This window comes from Strigops habroptila, chromosome 1 (genome assembly GCF_004027225.2).
Source record: "Strigops habroptila isolate Jane chromosome 1, bStrHab1.2.pri, whole genome shotgun sequence".
In the NCBI taxonomy this organism is placed as follows: Eukaryota; Metazoa; Chordata; class Aves; order Psittaciformes; family Psittacidae; genus Strigops; species Strigops habroptila.
In genome coordinates, this window is record NC_044277.2 from 52,601,058 (window position 1) to 52,620,819 (window position 19,762).

Below are 19,762 nucleotides of genomic sequence, written 5' to 3' on the forward strand. Positions count from 1 at the left end.
ACATACCGGTGCTACCAGACACAAGGAGACCTTATTTCAGGACTTGACTTTCTTCTCGGCATCTACTCTTGATGCAATCTGGTATTGGATTATTAAGGCATATGCTAGAGATGCTTCTCAAATCTGGTTTGGAGGCTGCCTCTATTAATAAAACTATAAACAGGGTCCGATTTGCCTTAGATTTCAGATACAAAGACCAGCTGAGAGAGTTGGGCTTGTTCAGCCTGGAGAAGGCTTGGAGGAGACCATATAGCAGCTTTCCAGTAGCTAAAAGGGGCCTACAAGAAAGCTGGAGAGGGACTTGTAAACAAGTAGTGACAGGACAAGGGGGAATGGCTTTAAACTGAAAGAGGGTAGTTTTAGATTAGCTATAGGAAGAAGTTTTTTACTGGAGGGTAGTGAGACACTGGCACAGGTTGCCCAGAGAAGCTGTGGCTGCCCCATCCCTGGCAGTGCTCAAGGCCAGGTTGGACAGGGCTTTGAGCAACCTGGTCTAGCGGAAGGTGTCTCTGCCCGTGGCAGAGGGGTTGGACTAGGTGCCCTTTAAAGGTTTCTTTCAACCCAAATCATTCCACAATTCTACAAAGAGGGGTTTATTGTAACATTTCTCAAGTTCCTCTTCATTCTTATAGACTAAGACATCAGTGGTGCTGATCAGCAACACTTAAAACAGCAAGGATGTAGACCACAACATGCCAAAAACTGTCACACAGCAAATCCTTCCACCACTTGGGAAGCTGTTAAAGAATTCCGTACCTCACTCTCTTCAGTTCACCCTGTCAAAATTCATACATATTTAAATGAAGAAGCAATTCCTCTTTGCAAGTTCCAAGTCTGATCTGCTAAAATTTCTTAGGATGGGGATATAGATCCATTTCCATCTCAGAGCAACTGGCTTTGGCCTTCAGTCATGTCAGAGCTGAGAAATCATGACTGCTCAAGGAATCTTCTCAAAGGAGACTAAGCTTTTGTAGTAATTGTTAAAAGTCACACACTGCAAATATGATACATATGTAGATGACAAACCAGGTAGAAAAATACAATAGAAACAAATGCAAAGAAAAATAATACCTTAAAAGATACATTAAAAAAAAAGGGGGGGGCAAAAAACTAAACAGTAAAAGCAAATTCATCCATTTGGGGGGGGAGGGGAGGGGAGGAAATCTTACCCTAATTTACCCAGGCTCAATGATTATGTTTCAAGGGTTTGAACATCTATAATTTGAAGCTTCCACACTAATGCAGGTTCAAGGTCACAGAGCAACCAAAACATTAACAACTCAATCATAAAATAAACTACACATATGTAATTGGATGTGATTATACCATACTAACAAACTTGTTTTCCCTATAAAATGCTCCAGTTCATCTGTCTAGCAAAAATCTCCCCAATTATTCCCGAGACTGACTAATGCTGAATCATAAACTGCCCACAATAGTTACTATCAATTAGAGTGATATAACTGTTATATCACTAATGGTTATCATATACTATTTCCTTTATTATGCTACATAACACAGTAGGCCTCCAAAGAAAGCTAGGATTAAACAATGTGTTTATACTGGCAAAAATCAAACCCATAAACAAGCTAATACCAAAAAAAAGAAAAAAGAAACCTGGGAAAACTATAGTTCCTCCCCCCCATCTTCCCCTGCAGGAAAGCACAGGCAAGTACAGGACGCATAAAGCTGGACAGCGTCATCAAAAAGATTTCAAGCTTATGCATGCCCCAACACCCCATGCAATCCATACTGAGAGACTCAGAGACAGTTTTTTCTTAAATGGGCAAGTAAAACTTTAGGAGCACTCTTGTTTAAAATTCAAGTCACAGAACTTAAGTTTCTCATTTTGTTCTCCTCCCTGCTGGCTTTTATTACAGAATTGTCATCTACAGCCTTAAAGGCTGCTCTTCCCTCGCTCCCCGTGAAGTCAAACCACAAGAATTCTCTCCTGGTTAGCAAATTGCTGATATTATCTCAGACTGTAAAATACAACAAAGTTTGGATTTCAGGAAAACAGAAAACTTTAAAATCAAACATTTCAGAACTGATTTATGCATACAGGTTTTTGCAGATTATAATAAAAGAAGCCACTCTATAATTGTTAGCTTCAGTCAGAATGAAAACCTCCCAAACAGGGGTATGTTCATACATGTAGTATGGAATTTTAAGTACACTTCACATGACTCAAGTGAAGTACAGGGCTAAACCCTTATAGAACTCGGGCCACAAAAACCAAAAGAGGCTAACCTACAGGGTGGTTGATCACAGACTTATCTTCCGCACACCACTGAATTAAGAATTCAACATAAAAGCAAACAAGCTTTATTAAAGATTTACTTGGAGCCCAAACTAAACTACATTAAAATAAAACACGAGAAAACCTCAACCTTAACATATTTTATACGTTTTTATGATCTTGCAACTGTTTACAGTACAATTAAAATGCTGGTTTTTAATTCTTCCATTCCATTGCAGAGTGCCTGCGTACAAGGGATGGGGTGTGTGTTCCTATCTGAAGTATGCTACAATACCTGCGCTTTTAAATTAAACCACTAGCTCAGTGGCATTACGGAAATAAAAAAGAGGAAATGCAGACCACAGTATTAACTGGGCAAGTTCATTTTCAGTAACCAGAAGCAGCAATACCCAAACTGAAAACTATGGATGAGGATGATATTGCAGAATACTTCTTGGGTTCCTCAGGCAGTCTACAGTGCTGTTCATTATCCTTTCCTGACCTTTCATGAAGCGTTTTCTTAAAGTGACCTTCCACACAGTATTACAGATACAGTTCACTTATCTTCTAGTCCTGTGTCAACAGGAATGTCAGCATCCACAAAAAATAATAAAAGGATGTGGTCCAATTAATAAAAAAGTTCAAGGAGCCCTGAGCTACAGTTACTTAGAAGGTCAGCAAATGTTTTTCTGTTATCGCTACTATCTTGCTCTCTGTAAGTAGGTGGAGTATCAGCAAACAGAAGGAGTGGAAACTGAAGAATATTGTAAAATTGTTGGGGTTTCTTTAATTATTTGTATCTCATGCAAATTAACTTGTCAGAGTTGAATCAGATGAATAGCTTGCATACCGTTAGCCAGACAGGACATTTAAAAAGCATACCTGTTAAATATGTTCTCACTTGCAGCGTACTTGTCCAGTCTTCCCAAAGGCGTCAACATTTCATCTTGTGAGACAAAGTCCAGGGCTGAAGGTATAATAATCACATCAGACTCTGAGCTGTAGTCATCCACACCAACTATCAGAGACATCAGAAATATTCCTTATAATCACAGTAGTTTAACACTAAAATGATGTCTGTTGTTGGTCTGAAATAGTCTAAGCAAAGCCCCATTGACAACGTATTTACTAACTGCCTTCCCCCCAGCTTTCCCCAACACCCATAAGGCCTTTTCTATAAAAGAGGGATTAATGACACATTTATTGGACTAAATGGATTTTGAGTATTTTTCTCTAAATTCCAAAATATGTTTCACGAAACATTCACAGTTCAAAGTATTTTTAGCTGAAAACCAGTATTTTTATCAAGTGACTTTTAGCTAGTTGTAAAGTCAGCTTTTTAATAGCTGTAATTAGCCCAGAGATAAAGAGTTAATACAATCATCTAACAGAACAAAAGATGACTTTGTTTTTTAAATCTAAATTAAGCATGTAAGAAAGTTCAAATGCGTGTGCTATATCCAACTACCAAATAAACTAGGCACAATTCACCTGTAGCATATTAACCAGCACAAGAACTATCCCAGGTCACTTGTTTTACTCCTGAAAATACAACACTAGAGTACAGTACAGCTATTCTTCAGTCTAGCCAAGCTGTTCTGAAAAGCCCTTTGAAAACTGGCAAATAGAGACACACAGAAGACAAAGACAGACAGATCCAGAAGTCCAACAATTTTTATTTTTTTTAAAGTGAACTCTATGGGGGAAAGAAAGAGATTACTGTTCTCTTGCCTTTCATACAATTATGCTATGTTACATAAATCGGTTATCAGAGATTGCAGCATTATCTTCAACATTCAGAATACATAAGCAGCTACCATTTTCTGAATGTCTTCCTTAACATATTTCAAATGTCAAAAGATTTAACACCCAACTTCTCTACAAGAGTAATATTTTTAGACCTAAATCGAGTTAACAGCATCCCTTTTACCAACCAACTAATTCTCCCATTTTCTAGGTATAGAATCAACGGCCATTGTCTAATTGATTGTAAATCCCATCCCTGGAGGAGGGTCCAAATTCTGCAGTTGCTGGTAGGACATGAAATCTTTGCCAGAAATCAAATGAAGAAATGAGGGAAGGAGAGCAAGTGCATAAGAATACCCTGGGAGACAGAAGTAAGGAAGAGTGTGCTAGTAGCTGTGAGATAAAGAAGATGGAAGAGCAGTTTGGGGAGAGGAATTAGTGTTCTTGGATACGCCTAAGGCAGAGGATAGCAAACTTTAGGGGAGAAGAAAAAGAAAGATCAGCTGCAGAAAGCTACTGCATGACGAAGGGGAAGCACTTAGCAACCCCAGGTTTACCCAATTGTTTCAACACGTGTTTGGTTTGGCTTTGAGGGTTTGGTTGTTTGTGGATTTTTGGTTTTGGGGTTTTTTTTGTTTGTTTGTTTGTTTTTTGGGTTTTTGGGGGTTTTTTTTATGTTGGGTTTTTGTTTGGTGTTTTTGTTGTTGTTCATTTGGTTTGGGGTTTTTTTTTCAAGAATGTTTTATTTTCACAGGAAAGGAAGGTGGGGTGTAAAAATGCACTCATAATGCTAGTTATGATTTTATGCCAGGTTAAATTAACAAGGAACAGCCTACATACTTTCACAGGGTCATAGGCCTTTAATTCAACCTATCAATCCAACTGAAACCAGAAATTTTCCTGTGTTTTCAGTTATGCCATGCACCTTTCTCACAAAGACTAATCTTTTTAGAACAGAACATTTCAGCTGAAAACACCTACAATGATCGTCCAACTGCCTGACCATTTTAGGGCTGACATAAGCATGTTATTAAGGGCATTGTCCACATGCCTCTTAAACACTGACAGCTTGGAGCATTGACGACCTCTCCAGGAAGCCTGTTCCACTGTTTGGCCACCCTCTCGGTGAAGAAATGCTTCCTAATGTCCAGTCTGAACCTCCCCTGATGGATGCAGCTCTGAACCATTCCCAGGTGTCCTGTCACTGGATCCCAGGCAGAAGACATCAGCACCTCCCTCTCCACTTCTCCTCCTTGGGAAGCTGTAGAGAGCAACGAGGTGGCCCCTCAGCCTCTTTTTCTCCAAACTAGACAAGCCCAAAGTCTTCAGATGCTCCTCGTGGGAACATTTTGTTGTCAGCCCTCCAACAGTAGGAGCTCACAAACTCAAGACATACTCTGAAGCAACAAACAAGTTCTGCAGCATCCACACATGAAATGTTACACAGATACCCCTCATTCCAGGAAATTATTAATTATTAATCACATTAATTTTATCATTATAATTGCGCCCTTCATTAGGGAGCTAAACCACTGCACGTGGATCAATTTCTAAACTACAGAACTTAAATTAATACCATTAAATTGTGACATAAAAAAACCTCATCACTAATATTCAGTGAAATTAATTCTATGACAGGATCGTATTTTCTATTTTCCTATTTTAGTCTGTTGATTATACTACAAATTTAAAAGCATAAAGGGAAGAAGCTATATCAAAATATCAACATAATTATTGTCACCAATATAATTATTTTAGCTATCAAATGCATGAATAAAACAAAACCTGACAATTACATCAACTACCACTAGTTTAACTGCCTTCATTTCTCTCCTCTCAACTTCAGCTTTATGCCCATGTTTCTCTCTTCCCCTCTACATTTATTCTCCAATAATATTCCTACAGCAAGTGGTCTGATGTAGATGCCATCTTACACAGTGCAGAACATGGCGACTGCTCACTCTGTATATCTTAACACATAAACATGCATCGACGTAGACTAGACATCTGATGCCTTTGATTTAGTGAACAGAATGTTCTGATAATTTCTGCCTTGTGAAACTAGTTAACCAAACTGCTAAATCCACTCTATATCAGATGTAAATATCAATGATAAATTATAAGCAGCTGCTCATATTTTTATCTGATGGCTGTCTCCTACTAGTTCAGACAGAAAGTGAGGTGTGTGCGTTTGACTCTGCCGTGTTTGTGCATTGTAGAATTAAGTTTAGCACTACACTGGGCTTGACGTGCCTCTGCTACTGATGCTGAGCAACATTTATTATTTAAATCATTCCAGCATCTCAGCTCGTAGTCACAAAAGAGATCATTCAAATGGCAGCATCCTGATAAATGCAACACTTATGCCAACAGAGAAGAGAGGGGTGATAAAAATAAATCAATTGGTTCATGAACAGTTTCATTTGCAGTTCTATTAGTGTTACAATTATCTTACATACTCCTTTTCACTTGGAACATGAAGACACAAATCCAAGTGAAAAGAAACATTGGTCCAGTAGAATTCATGTTCCAACAAAGCTCCTCAAGTTGGTGTTTGCCTTTACTTGCCCACTTTGACATTCCCTACACTGGGAAGGCTATTCCAAAAAAGCTATCAAAAAGGCTGTTAACCAAATATTGCCTCTTCAGCCTTCCACTGCTTTACACCCAACTTTGAGCACCTGCCCAAGTACCACAGGACCTTTTGTAAATTTTATCAATGCAAAAAACACCCTGAACACAAATGTACTGGTTTTGGCTGGGAGAGAGTTGTGCACCTCCAACGTACTTGCTGGCAGGGCAGTGTGAGAAGCACTGCTTGACACTGTGTGTAAGCACTGCTCAGCAGTAACTAAAACACCCTTGTGTTATCAACACTAGTTTCAGCACAAATCCAAAACATAGCCCCATACATGCTACTATGGAGAAACTTAACTCTATCCCAGCCAAAACCAGTACAAGTCTTGGCTAGTTCAAATGCAGAACATGCAGATTCATTCTCACTTCAGAATGTAGACCGGGCAACAGGGCCACATGTTACTTTCCTGCTGCAGAAAAAACTGTAGGTCACTTTTCTTATTTCCTCCACTTTTTCAAACCAGTACAAAAAGTCCAGACCAAATGCTCAGAAGGCATCTAAGCTACAAGACACCACTGAAAACTAATGCAAGTGCAGAACCTAAGTACCTTTCAATCTGGTCTTACATGTTCACACCAGCATGCAGAAGAAACAGAGCTAAGAAATTAGAAGTTTAAATAAAAATACCTTATCGCAGCAGCTTAAAGTCATTAGTGGTGAGGAACGATAATTGGACAAGTGTGAATAGCGACCACAGTGCCCCTATTTTCAGTCCACATAAGTACCAAAGCAGAGCAAAATGCATAAATGAATTTATCTAGACTAAGTAGTTCGCAAATTTGTATTCAAAACTCTACACTACTACCACCGAACACAAGGCAGCATCACATAACAAGATAAGCACGAGATTTTGTTTCAGTATCTGACTATCACTGACCTGTTGTATGATACAAGCCAAGTAAAAGTAACTCTTCCTTTCTATACCTTCATTTTCCTGCTCAATAATTTGTTTGACTTTTTTTGGTAGAAACTGTTCAGGCTTGTCTATCTTGCATCTGGTCCATACTGTACCAGGAATATATTAACACCCCCTCGCTTTAAGTTCTCCTGTTTCCCTTAAGTTCTGTTTTATGGCAAGGTTACAGCAATTACTTGCCACAATTATTAACCAACTTGGACCATACAGCAATCTTGCTGAGACAGACTATGTTTAGAGGCGCTTAGTCAACCATTGACAAGCTTGGTTGAGCATATAACAACAAAACAGAAGTCCATTTAAAACTCCGTCCCCTATAAAACCATAGCAAACAGACCAATTTTCAAGTAAGCCCATTTTTCTACTACATATCTTATCTTCATAGTATCTTTAACAAAGATTTTGATCATATTGTGTCTTTTACCGACAGGTGAACAACATTATGCTTGAAAAAACTATTATTTTTCTTTTATTTAATACTGCATGAACAACTCTTTGCCACAGACTGTTCGGTAGCAAGGGCTACATATAGTATTTTTAGTCTTCTGTATTTGCTATGGGCTCCATAGCAGAAACACATCCTCCATCATTTGACATAGACACTCAGTAACAAGACAACAGGTATTCTAAAAATGAGCAATTTTGATTTCTAAAAGCTGAGCAACAAACAGTTTTAAAGGATTTCCATCTAATATTACCATTCTCATTTGATTTTCTGAATTCCCAAAGCATTCTGAAGATCTATTAAGAAGTCTCTATGGCAGTTGCTACACAGATCTCTAGTAAAATGGACTAATTTTTCTTCAACTGCAGTACAGGCTATTTACTATGCTCTACATCAATTGTATCCATAAGAATGTTCAGGTTAATACAGTACTTACATGCAGAAAGGACTTAGTTCTATTCTCCTGTTCAAGCAAGTATTTTTTCTGCTTAATTGTAGAGCAAAAATAAAAGTCCTACCAGCCCAAACATTTGGTATCACAAAACAATAGCAGCAAGTTTTTCTCAGCCCTTCAATATTGCAAATAGATTATTTTCATCTCATTTGCTATAAAAAAAATATTGTTTTGTGTCAATGTTCTACAAAGAAATCCATCATGTTTAGCATGGAAGCTAAATATCTACACTTGTCCACAGTTATTAATTCATTACTCTTACCCTTCCATACTACACTATATTCCAGCCTGGTTCCACAGTGACATCACAGACCAAAGTGTCGGTCACGCTACTTCACCTTCATTCGCTACCACAAATTTACTGCACTTCTTCGGTAACATTAACCCAGGGCTATTGCAATGGCACTTACACAAGTATTACAAAATGCATTTGTCATGCTGAATTCCACCACCCTGCCTGCCTGATCCAGGTATCACTGGTGATCACAGATTCCACTGTCAGAAAGTGGGAGCCAATTTTTCCAAGAAACACGTAAAACCTATTATGTTTTCCTGCTATAGTCTGAGACTGAAAAAGCAAACGAGATATCCCAAGTTCACCCCAATATTGCAAATGTTTTCAGAGAAAAATACAACTTTGAACAAGGTGTGGTTTTACTCAGCAAAATTACAAAACAGGTGAACAAAAGCATAAAAGGGATCTGCAAGTGATGATAATTAGATTTCAGTCTGCCCACCATATTAGTAGAAATAAGAACCACACTTTCCTTTCTCTCTCTCTCCCTAAATTTCCCCTTCAAACATGGAGCTCTATGTACCTTGAACCTCTTATGAATGCGAAGTTACCACACTTGTATGCACAGACTTTGTTGTCTGCACTCCAAATTTGGTGGGATAAGGTTTGGGGGTGGGGTTGAAGGAGGAGAGAGGGAGAAGCAAGGAAGAAGACAAGAAGGGGGAAATGCAAAGCAGCTCTGATGCAAAGCTGCTGTGCTAATAGCAAGGCTTACCACATTAGCCTCTATGTAGCACTTCCATAGCAGAGCTTGCCAACAGCTTGAAGCACAGAGCAAACCCTTCAAAATAGATCTTTGGTACAGGCTTGCAGAGAGAGCATTTAGCACGTGAAAGAAAGACACAGGAATCAAAATCAGCAAGTGTTTACACACATGACTTACGCAAGTATGGCACAGCAAATTTAAAAGGCCCAGTAGACTAAATATAACAGACTAAGAGAATATTTTCATTTAGCAAAGACCTTCAATAAAAGACAGTTACAAGAATGCCAAAGGTGTTGCATTTCTCATCAAGCACCAGAGGAAACAAGGGGTGATACAAAATTCCCTAAGCAATGAGGACAGGTGTGGCTATGGACAAGTTTGTCTTTCCAGGCATACACAAGCAGCACTGAAAATCCTGACTTGCTCTAAAACAAAGGAATAGTTCTATGTCCTATTGCTCACTAGTCATTTATTTGTACAACAGCGGAATGCACCTTCAACGGTTTGACCTGCAGCAAAGGCTGGTCCAGAGGAAATTCAAACAAAGAGAAGGACATCCAAGCTACCAGTGAAAACAATCAACAGTTTATATTTTGTCTACCTATTTCCTGTTGGTAACATGTCACACCCATCACCATGGTACTCAAGTCCCTTGCTATTTAAGTCCCTATCTTTTACCCCTTCCTAACAACTGCATACAATTAAGAATTGTGGAGTGAGGCTGGAGTAAAGCAATCCAGCTAGCACGAGCAGGAAGCTCCTCTAAGGTGCTTTCTTCTCCTCTACAAGTTCCTTACAGTCAAAAAAAGGTATCCATCCTCTCCCTGCAAAGCACTGCTGACTAGGGGGGTTTTGACTGACTGAGAATTCTGTAGCGCTACAAAGAGAATCCCACTTCATCTTCAACCAAGATGTTCTCCCTGGTCCTACCATGACACGACACATACAGAGGACACAACGCTGATGTGACACCATGAGTTATGATCCCTCAGCTACTAACCCAAGTGCTCCACTTGAGTCAAGTGTTGCTCCACTGTACAGTTACTTTGACTGGTTCAATCACAGTAACTGAAATATTCTTACATGGGCTGAACGCTGCAGAGAAGACAAGTTCTATGACTAGTACGCCCATTATCTATAAAATGTGGCCCTCCAATACAAATCACTTTGAACCCCCAAACTGTCCTTCTCCCTCCACTTAAAACCCAGACAATGCTCTTGAGATGTTCTTTGACAACATTCAAAACTCTTCGTAGCATAAGCCTTGTGTGTTTCCTGAGTGCTCAGAGGTAGAAATTCTTTCTGTAACTCTTCACACTTTTCTTCCTTCTGCAACTCTCCATGCTTTTCCTGTCCATGCTCAGTATAAAGTATAAAACTGGCCTATGGGAGAAGATTGAGCAGTACAGAATGCAGCAGATTAACTCAGAAAAAGGAACAGTCATGGGTGTCAATTTCAATGTTGTTTAAAATAGTTTTCTCTAATAAAACATACATACAAGCAAATTTACACAAGCAAGAATCCCTACGGACTAATCAAGCTATTCCTCCTGCAGGCTAGAGAGGAAGGAAAAGGTGGTCTCTCTTCCATTCAAATATTTGGGAACTGTTCAGGCACTATGGCAACAATATAAAGAATTACCTAAGCAGACTTGTTTACCAGAGAACGCACGAACAGTCTGCATTATCGCTCATATAGAATGTCACTTATACACTAATATATTTAGCTTTTGTATAAGTTCTACTGCAGAATAATGCATATTTGTTGTACTGTTACCACGCAGCCACCCGCTTGTTCCCCGACTCTCCAGTGGGATGAGGAGAATCAGAAAAAACATTAAAAAGTTAAAATAAAAATCCCCGTACACTGAAATAAGAACAGCTTAATAATGGAAATCAAAGTAAAATATAGTATTATTAGAATAATAAAAATAGGAAAGAGCGAGAGAGGAAGAAATAAACAAGCAAATACAACTGCTCACCACCCGCTGACCAATATGCAGCCCATCCCCAAGCAGCGATCAGCCCCTTCCAGCCAACTCCCCCCAGCTCATATACTGGGCATGATGCTCTATGGTATGGAATATCCTTTTGGCTGGTTCGGGCCTACTGTCCTGTCTCTTCTTCCTCCTGGCTTCTTGTGCCCCTCCTCACTGGCAGAGCATGAGAGAGTGAAAAGTCCTTGATCAGGGTAAGCACTACTTAGCAACAACTAAAACATCAGTGTGTTATCGGCATTCTTCTCAGACTAAAGCCAAAAACCACAGCACTGCACCAACTAGTAGGAAGAAAATTAACTCTATTCCAACTGAAACTAAGGACGCCTTTCATTTTTCTTTACCTTGAAAAATAGGAAAAAAAAAAAAACCAAAAAAAAAACCACACACAAAACAAAACAACAACAAAAAAACCCCCCCAACCCTACCAAACCAGTACTCTGAATTGTGTGAACTGAAGTGCAGTTGTCCTGCTGTTGCAAATGAACACCTTTCACAAATGTATTTTGACATTTCGTTCAACCTATATCCTGAACAGGATTTTAACACCATACTACCAGAAAGAACCGCAGCATCCTTCTCCCACCACATTAAACCACATTATTTTTTTCTTATACTATACCTTCTAAAGCAAGGAAGCCCTGACGTTCTGGGTTCCTTTAGGGGCAGTTGTCCCTGCCTCACTCTTCCAAAGAGGGAATTGTTACTTTAGCTTTCAAAGCAGAAGCTATCCTTTCATCTAGTTCTGTCACAAGTCATCTCTTGCAGCTACCACTCTTATAATGAAAGCTTCCTGCCCACATGGAGGGGAAGTCTTAGCAGCAAAAGACACACACAGGAAAGAAAGGCATTTTATCTTCAACATGCTGCAGTCTGCCACCTCCACAATAGGTCAGCAATCAGAAACAACTGCACGAACACCAAGGTTTCACTCTTATCTTAAGTGCTTAAGATTTTGGAAACTTCCAGCTCCTTCCTGCCTCTTTCACTCATTTCTTTTTTTTTTCCCCCTCCAAGAGGAAGAGAAAGGGAGAAGGAGAATACCTGAAGCCCCACAAGATAAATCGGAAGACAAACAAACAAACAAATAAAATAAATAAATAAGAGGTTGCGGCCTTAATAGATGATCCCTGCCAGAAACAGGAACTTAAAAGGTAGCTGGCAAAAAGCACCATTTCCACATCAGAAATGATGATACTGGCCTCAGGAAGCTCAAAGCCTAGAAAATTACCTCTTTTTCAATCCTCTGCTAGGTGTAACGGAGAAAACATGTGCAGCTGCATGAAGAAGGTTCATTAGCCTCTATCAAATCAAACACAATCGTTTCCTCACATTATCTCCTCTCTTGGATCCTAAGAGGTTGCTCAAGAAAGAGACTAACCATTCATTACCCACCTGAGACCGCTGAAACCAAAATTCCATGGGGACACAGCTGTCCACCTGGGTCTCCCAGTTTCTATGAGGGTCAATGACCACATTAAAAGACAAAGAAATGAACTGAAGAGTCAGGAGAATTAAAACGTGATCTCCAGGGGAAACACAGATTTAACAAGTATGCTTCATCAGCATTAAAAAACTGTTACTAGACTCCCGATGGAACAGAATCTCAGTCCCACCAGAGAATTCATTCGAAGCACTAGAGAAAGTCTGCCATTAATTTGTTATTATTTTTTGCCATATTCAAGATTGCATATGACTGAAATGCCAACCCACTAATTCAAACTATTTCAGCACTCTTCCACCAGAGCAAAGAGTGATGGGACCAAAAGGTCAATACTGCAACACGGCACTGAAACATTATGTTGGAAATTTAGCTATAATCGAAGCTGGAATTAAGTCTAAGAAGTGACCTGACCTGCAGTCTACACGTAACAACTAACAGCATAACAAAATTTGCTAATTCTTGTTCTGTGGCAAAGAACAAAGGAACCACAATGCAAAAGCTTCTGATATTACTATGTACAGCTGTGGGAAAGGTAAGATGAATTTTAACATAATGAATGCATGTTATGCCAGCGTAATTCATTGCAAGAGAGTAAGAACTACAACAAAGCATCAAGCTGTGATTGTGATTTGACACCACAGGAAAATACAACTGATCTTATTTTAAAAAGAACAAAAAAAAAAAATGTCATTTTTTGACTTTTAAGTATGATTTTTTAAAAAATTAAATTGAAATTAGCTTCTATTCGGGAAGAAACTTGTGTGCTACCCGAAGGCTAAGAATAATTTAACTAAAAGCATTCAACCAACACAAGCTCACTGCTAATGCGAGATGATTCGCTCATCACCTGGAAAAGGAACACCTCATCAGTGATAAACCAGCTTCTGACATCCGCCAGATGCACAAAGAGTATTTTCTTCAGCTCAGCTAAATAACTGGTTCCCTCACAAAGAAGCCCACTGGGAGGAGAGGCTAGAAAGATCTGTCTTCCCTTTCCAATCAACGAAAAAGAACTCTATACTAAAACCAGAGGTATGTTAGGTTATAATCACTGGTTTTATTATCATTATTATTATTTTTAGAACTGTCTAATCCACTAGTAAAATCCAACCATTTACACTAGATTTGCTAATTGTAAATACTATTTTAATGTTAAATTAACAATCATAACTCTTATGCCAAAGAAAACAAGTTTACAGATGTGTATATCTCTCCATAAAAACTTAAATTTAACACTTCTAAACTAGAACTGTCTAAACTATGCTTAGATATTAAAATACAATTTTCTGCATTTTAGTCAAAACATCTGAACACTAATTGTACAGAAAAAGGTAGCTATCACTCATTATTTCTCAACATGACATAAGGTAAAGCTTCAGAATCTGAATCTTAAGCTACGTAACCAACGCATGCATATAGTACTAGCAACTATCAAAAGTCCAGAAGTTGTATGTAAATGCAGCTGTTGGTTACCAATAATAAACATCTTTTCAAAAAACACACATGCAAACCAGTGAGACCAGTTATTAGATTAAAATTTCTTTTCTCTCCTGATCTAAATCACAATTAAAATCCTAAGTTAAATAAAGCTACTCTCTTTTCCCAATCTGAATTCTAATTACAGATGGCTCTATTTTCCAGAATACACATCCTGCACACATCAATGGACAGACTGAAAGAAGCCAGCATCATGGTACGTTGATTTCATCTATCTGTACTGATCAATTCAATCTTGAGAAAGATCCAGGGGGAGCGCAAAGGGGAACACGAACTATCTAGGAAGAGTCACAAAGAACATTTGATTTATCATCAGCAATATGTAATTCTACAGCCCCACGTGTTTGCTTTTCAACCACTTTTGTTGCTTATTTTCTCTTCTATACTTAGCTTACACAGTTACATTATTCTATTTGGATTTTGAATGCACAAACAGATTTGAACAAAAGCCAAATTTTCCGACTTCTTTTCATATACTGTGCAAGATTTCAGACAAAGGATCAAGGATGCCAATAGTCCAAGCAGTCTTATGGGTAACTATCCAGCTGACACTGAACTGCTATCTCAATTTTGTGACTTTATAGCAGCCAGATGGGATGGGGAGTCTTCTGCAGGCTTCCACTTTGAATTTTCACCCTATTGCCTTTAGGCTGGGGGTTTCTGCCTCAGTGGGTATCACACAAGGATTCTTGTTAGGTCCTCACAAATGAAATGCAATAATATGTTACTTATTTGGGGGGTCAGAGTCAATAACAAAGTTGTCTTTCACAAAAAGAACTTACATTCACGAATTAAATTTCTTTATAACCTTCTGTATGTTCAGCCAGGATACAGCCACTGATTTTTTTGTCTTGGTTTTTTACTTCAAACTACCACACAAGAAATGGCTGAAATTGGGAGAACCAGAATTTTTTTAACTATTATCATAGCCTTAATCATCAGGAGTTACCTCCACAGAAGCAAAATATTAGGTAAAATGTAAGTACTGAAATACCCTGTGCCCAGCTATGTAACTACTTAAAGCAGTCATCCGTGTAATGTACCATCAGGTGTAAAGTATGCATTCACCTCCAAAGAAATAAAAACAAAAATAAAAATTAAAAATTAAAAAAAAAAAAAAAATCAAAAAAAAAAAAAAATCAGAGCTTTCCAGTGGTTACCAAGCAACCAAGAGCAGAAAATAATATGAAGCTTTCAAAATAGAAATGCAAACCAAAGCTGAAATTAATTATTTAAAAGTCAATCCAGCTGGTTTATCAACCACTCTCTAAAAGCCTTTCTTATAAAAGCTCCTGTTTAATCTCTGACCTCTTAAACAAATAAACAAAAAGCAATTTTCAAATAGATGCCTTCCACAGCATACATTGTGAAGGTCTCCCACTCCTCCAAATGCAGATTTCCTACTCCTTGTTGAAATCTAGAAATGTTTCACTTAACCTAAATATTTATCAAGTTCTCTTTGGGAAAAGGTAAACTTTCTTTTACAAGCAACTATTGAAATGATAGTCCAAAGATGTGATTGTCTGTTTTATATTTCAGGTTAATTGGAATCCAGTAAGTTGGCACACTAAATGAGAGGCACAAATTGTACAGCTGTACAAGTTGTTGGTTAAACTCCAACTTTCCAGTAAAATACTTAATTCCAGAGACTCCACAGACAAAGATCATACAACAGCTGCTCTTAACTCTGCATTTCTAAAAAGATACATAGACACTTGGTTCATTACTTTTAGCAGCAACTGTGCATCGCTGTTTGTTCAACTCCAAGACTTTCTCCTGCTGCTTTAAAACACAACCAATAAAAAGTATCTTGGTCACCTTAGTAATTCTTTCCTTTCCTTTTGTACATTTATTGTATTAGAAAAGTGAATCACGCTGTAGACTGTCGTATTAAAAAAAAAAACAAACTACCAAAACTAGTAATTTGTGATTCAGAATCAAACCTAGACTCACTGATAAGCTGCAAAGGAATGCCCGATCTAGTAAAACATCCTAAGCCATACGCCAAATCAGAGACCCAGCTTCAGATGTCCAGTCCAGACCTTTACACATGCATCCTGTCTTAATCACTCCAGTTTTCTCCAGCGTACCTCATGGATGTTTTCCTATTGCTTGATACCAGATCAATTAAAAGGCCAAAGATTTATTACTTATTACTTAGTTCACTTTTCAAAATAGCCGATCAGTTGATCCTATCTCAGTCTTTTCTTGTAATTCATATTATTTTATGTTCACCTAATTTCTCCTCCTAAATTATACCACCAGGAGTACGGGTATGCCTGCATGTCTTTTTCCTTGTTTGTCCTTAACTATAGCTTAGCACACTGAATTGCAAGACCACAGCTGGCAGAAATCACACATGCATAAAAGCTGCCAGCACTTCACAATTCTTTTCTCACAATGGCATTCTACTACTTCAGGAGTACACCTCTAAACCAGTGTCTAGTGCTACTGCTCTTAAGAGCTATGAATATTTTAAATATTTACAACAGAGAAGTTCTGTAGGGTGTGATCCAGGCAAAAATTGCCGCTTTTTACCTTTTTTTTTGAAACTGTCCATTTCCTATATGGAACCATGAAATTGTAATCCCAAATAATGCATCAACTAGGAACACTTCCATAAATTGCATAAGACCTGTTGTACATGGGTACAAAACATGGTTATTTCAAAGAAATACCACTGCACAGAAGCAGTGCTTTTGACTAGATATGTATAGCCTCTCTGGTCTGTATGATTTTCCTCCAGCTCATACCCACCCCACAAGAACAAAAATCACATGAAATCCAGAACCATAAAAGACATCGTGTGACTGAACTATGTCCAGACAGCACACATGGATTCATACAGATTCCTGGTTTTTCTCTTAAAAAAACATGCACAAGTATTGAGCTATTCACTTTTATCTACTTCCATCAAAACCTCAGTAATTTTTAATGAGGTTTCAAATCTTTAGATTTCTATGGCGCCTGCCTTCAGGATGCTCTCATCTGGACTGAGTCATATCTCTCCACACATATATTATTTCTTCATTTTTAAAGACAAGACCATAACATTCAAACCACCACCAGGAACCCACGGACTCAGAATCATCTCTCCGATGACTACACATAATTTGTTACTTCAAATCATGTCTTACAGTCAACAAAAATCATAATTTAAGTGGAAATTTAAAAATGCACTTTTTGAAGTGTCACTTCTGAAGAAATCCTCCTGTAATCACACAAACTTTTCCAAGAGCTACGCTATCAATCTGAATTAATAAATAAAGCTTTACAGAAAGGCTCCTTCTTTGTGCAAGACAACATATGATAAAAGCCTTTTAAATGTCGGATGACAAAACTGGCACAGAAGATCTAACAGTTACATTCTGAAAAGTTAAAATGACTCTCCTCTAAAAACCCAAGGCACCAAACGGAAGGTTCTTCTCCTGCGATCCCCCACCCGGGGGCAGCTGATCAGGGCGCAGACACCACAGCAGACAAAATACCTTCAGACGGGAACAAGAGGTCTGCACGTCCCCGGCAGACTGCGAGGAGGCACCCACCGGCCTCACCAGCTGCCTCCGCCTCCATTTTATTTCACTTTCCACCCAAAATTCATCCTCCTCTGCTTCCAAGGAGCTCCCTCAGTACTGACGCTACCAGCAGACGCCTTCTCACCTGAGTAACATCTCACAGTCTGCCCAGCCAGGCTTCATACCCCTGAGTTAGTAATTTTGCAGCAGAGCCGCGCTCTGCAATTCACACCCTGACATTAACTCTTTTCCACACAGCTCTCCATCAGGGTCAGGAAGAGGGGGCCTGAGGCGAAGGGGGGGAGGGAACACACACACAGACTATATATATATATATATATACATAAAAACACATAGATATAAAAGGAACGAGCAACCCACGCGCTGCACCCTCCGCCCCGCCAGGTTCCTCCTCCCCGGAGGCGTCCCCCCGTGCGGAGGCCATGAGGGGACGCCGCCGCCCGCCCGCCCGCAGGCTGCCACACCTCCCCGCGGGGCGGCCGTTAACGGAGCCCCCGCGCCCGCCCCGCCCGCCGGCCAACGCACCCCGCTGCGCGCCGCCGCTGCTCTGCGGGAAAGCCCGGCGGAGCCCGGCCGGCCCCACGCGTGCCCGGGTGCGTGTCATATACACCGAGCGGTGCGGAGCATGGCCTCCTCCGCCTCCCACAATGCACCGTGGGCGCTCCCCGCTGAAGCCACTTCCTCGCCCGAAAGCCACCCCACGCCGCCACCGCCCCCCCGACCCCACTCACATCCGTCGATCTCCTCCTGCAGGTCCTCCTGGAGCAGCGACAGATCTGCGGGATACACACCATGTGCCAACGCGCCCGGAACGCCGACCCCGACAGCCCCCACCACGCGTAACCCAACCCTCCCGCGGGGCCGCCCCCTGCCGCCGCTGCGACCGGGCTCGGCAGGCTGCGCCCCCCGACCCGACCCGACCCCGCCCCACAGCCCCCCGCGCTCCGAGCCGGACAGCGGCGGGAAGCGCTTCCGAAGCCGGGGCGGGGGAGAGGAGGGGGGGAAGAGGAGGGCTGGCGCCTCACCGGGGAGGCGGCGTGTGCGGAAAAGGGGAGGGGGGCGCTACCTACCCGCCATCTTGCTGCAGCCCCCGCGGGGCACCGGGCTACATTTAACCCGCGGCCGAGCGGCGAAGGGGGCAGCGGTGCGGGCGGCGGGACGGGCACGAGCCCCGCGCGGTCCAGGCCCTGGGCCCGGCGGCGTCTCCCGAGTCCCCGGGAGAGTCGCGCAGGGAGGAGGGAGGGAGCGGGCGGGCGGAGGAAGGCGGGAGGAGGGGTCTGGGCCGGACACGCTGCCCCCGCCTCCGCCCGGCGGAGCCGCGCTCGCTGGCTGGCAGTGGCGGCCGCGCCTCCCCGCCCCTCGCTCTGACTCACGCCCGGAGCCGCCCGGCCTGGCCCTACCCGCAGGCGGCGGGGCCGGTGACCGCCAGGGCACGGCCCGCTCACCTGGGCTGCTCCCAGCCGCCATCTCTTGGTTTGGGCCCTTTTTGGCGCCCGCCGAGGGGCGGGAGGGCAGCGGGGCTGAGGGAAGGGACCTCCGTGCTCACGACCCTGCCCCGAAAGGCCCCGTTCGGGTGTTGTGGGGTCAGCCGGAGCGAAAGGACCCCGCAGCGTGGCCGCGCATCAGAGGTCCGCCTCAGCTTGGGCTGCGCGGGGTAGCTTCCAGAGGAGAGCGGTCTCGGTGAGGCCGAAGAAGTCCCTTCTTCAGGCCTTGTGGGGTCACCTGGAGAGAAGGGTCCCGTGAGAGGCTGCCACCAGCGCCTTGCCCGGAGCACCTTCCCTGTGTGAACTCCTCGAGTATCGTTAGCTGGGAACCGGTGTCTTAAAAACACAGCATGTTCCCCACTGCC

At 41.4% G+C, this 19,762-nt stretch overlaps 1 protein-coding gene across 7 annotated transcripts in view; it reads right to left on the bottom strand.

Moving 5' to 3' along the window:
• Nucleotides 1-19,212, bottom strand: part of PPP4R1 (protein phosphatase 4 regulatory subunit 1) — a 62,822-nt gene extending 43,610 nt beyond the window's left edge. The window contains exons 1-3 of one of the 7 annotated variants that reach the window (XM_030489399.1): nt 18,984-19,212; nt 18,645-18,689; nt 3,122-3,206 (exon numbers count right to left, since the gene is read on the bottom strand). In XM_030489399.1, coding sequence (XP_030345259.1) covers nt 3,122-3,206; nt 18,645-18,689; nt 18,984-18,990 — 137 coding nt within the window. In that variant the 5' untranslated portion in view covers nt 18,991-19,212. Of the gene's footprint in view, nt 1-3,121; nt 3,258-9,448; nt 9,468-18,273; nt 18,315-18,438; nt 18,546-18,644; nt 18,690-18,983 lie in introns of those variants that run through there. The other 6 variants (XM_030489382.1, XM_030489425.1, XM_030489388.1 and 3 more) reach the window with 6 other exon arrangements.
• Nucleotides 19,213-19,762: the final 550 nt, after the last annotated feature.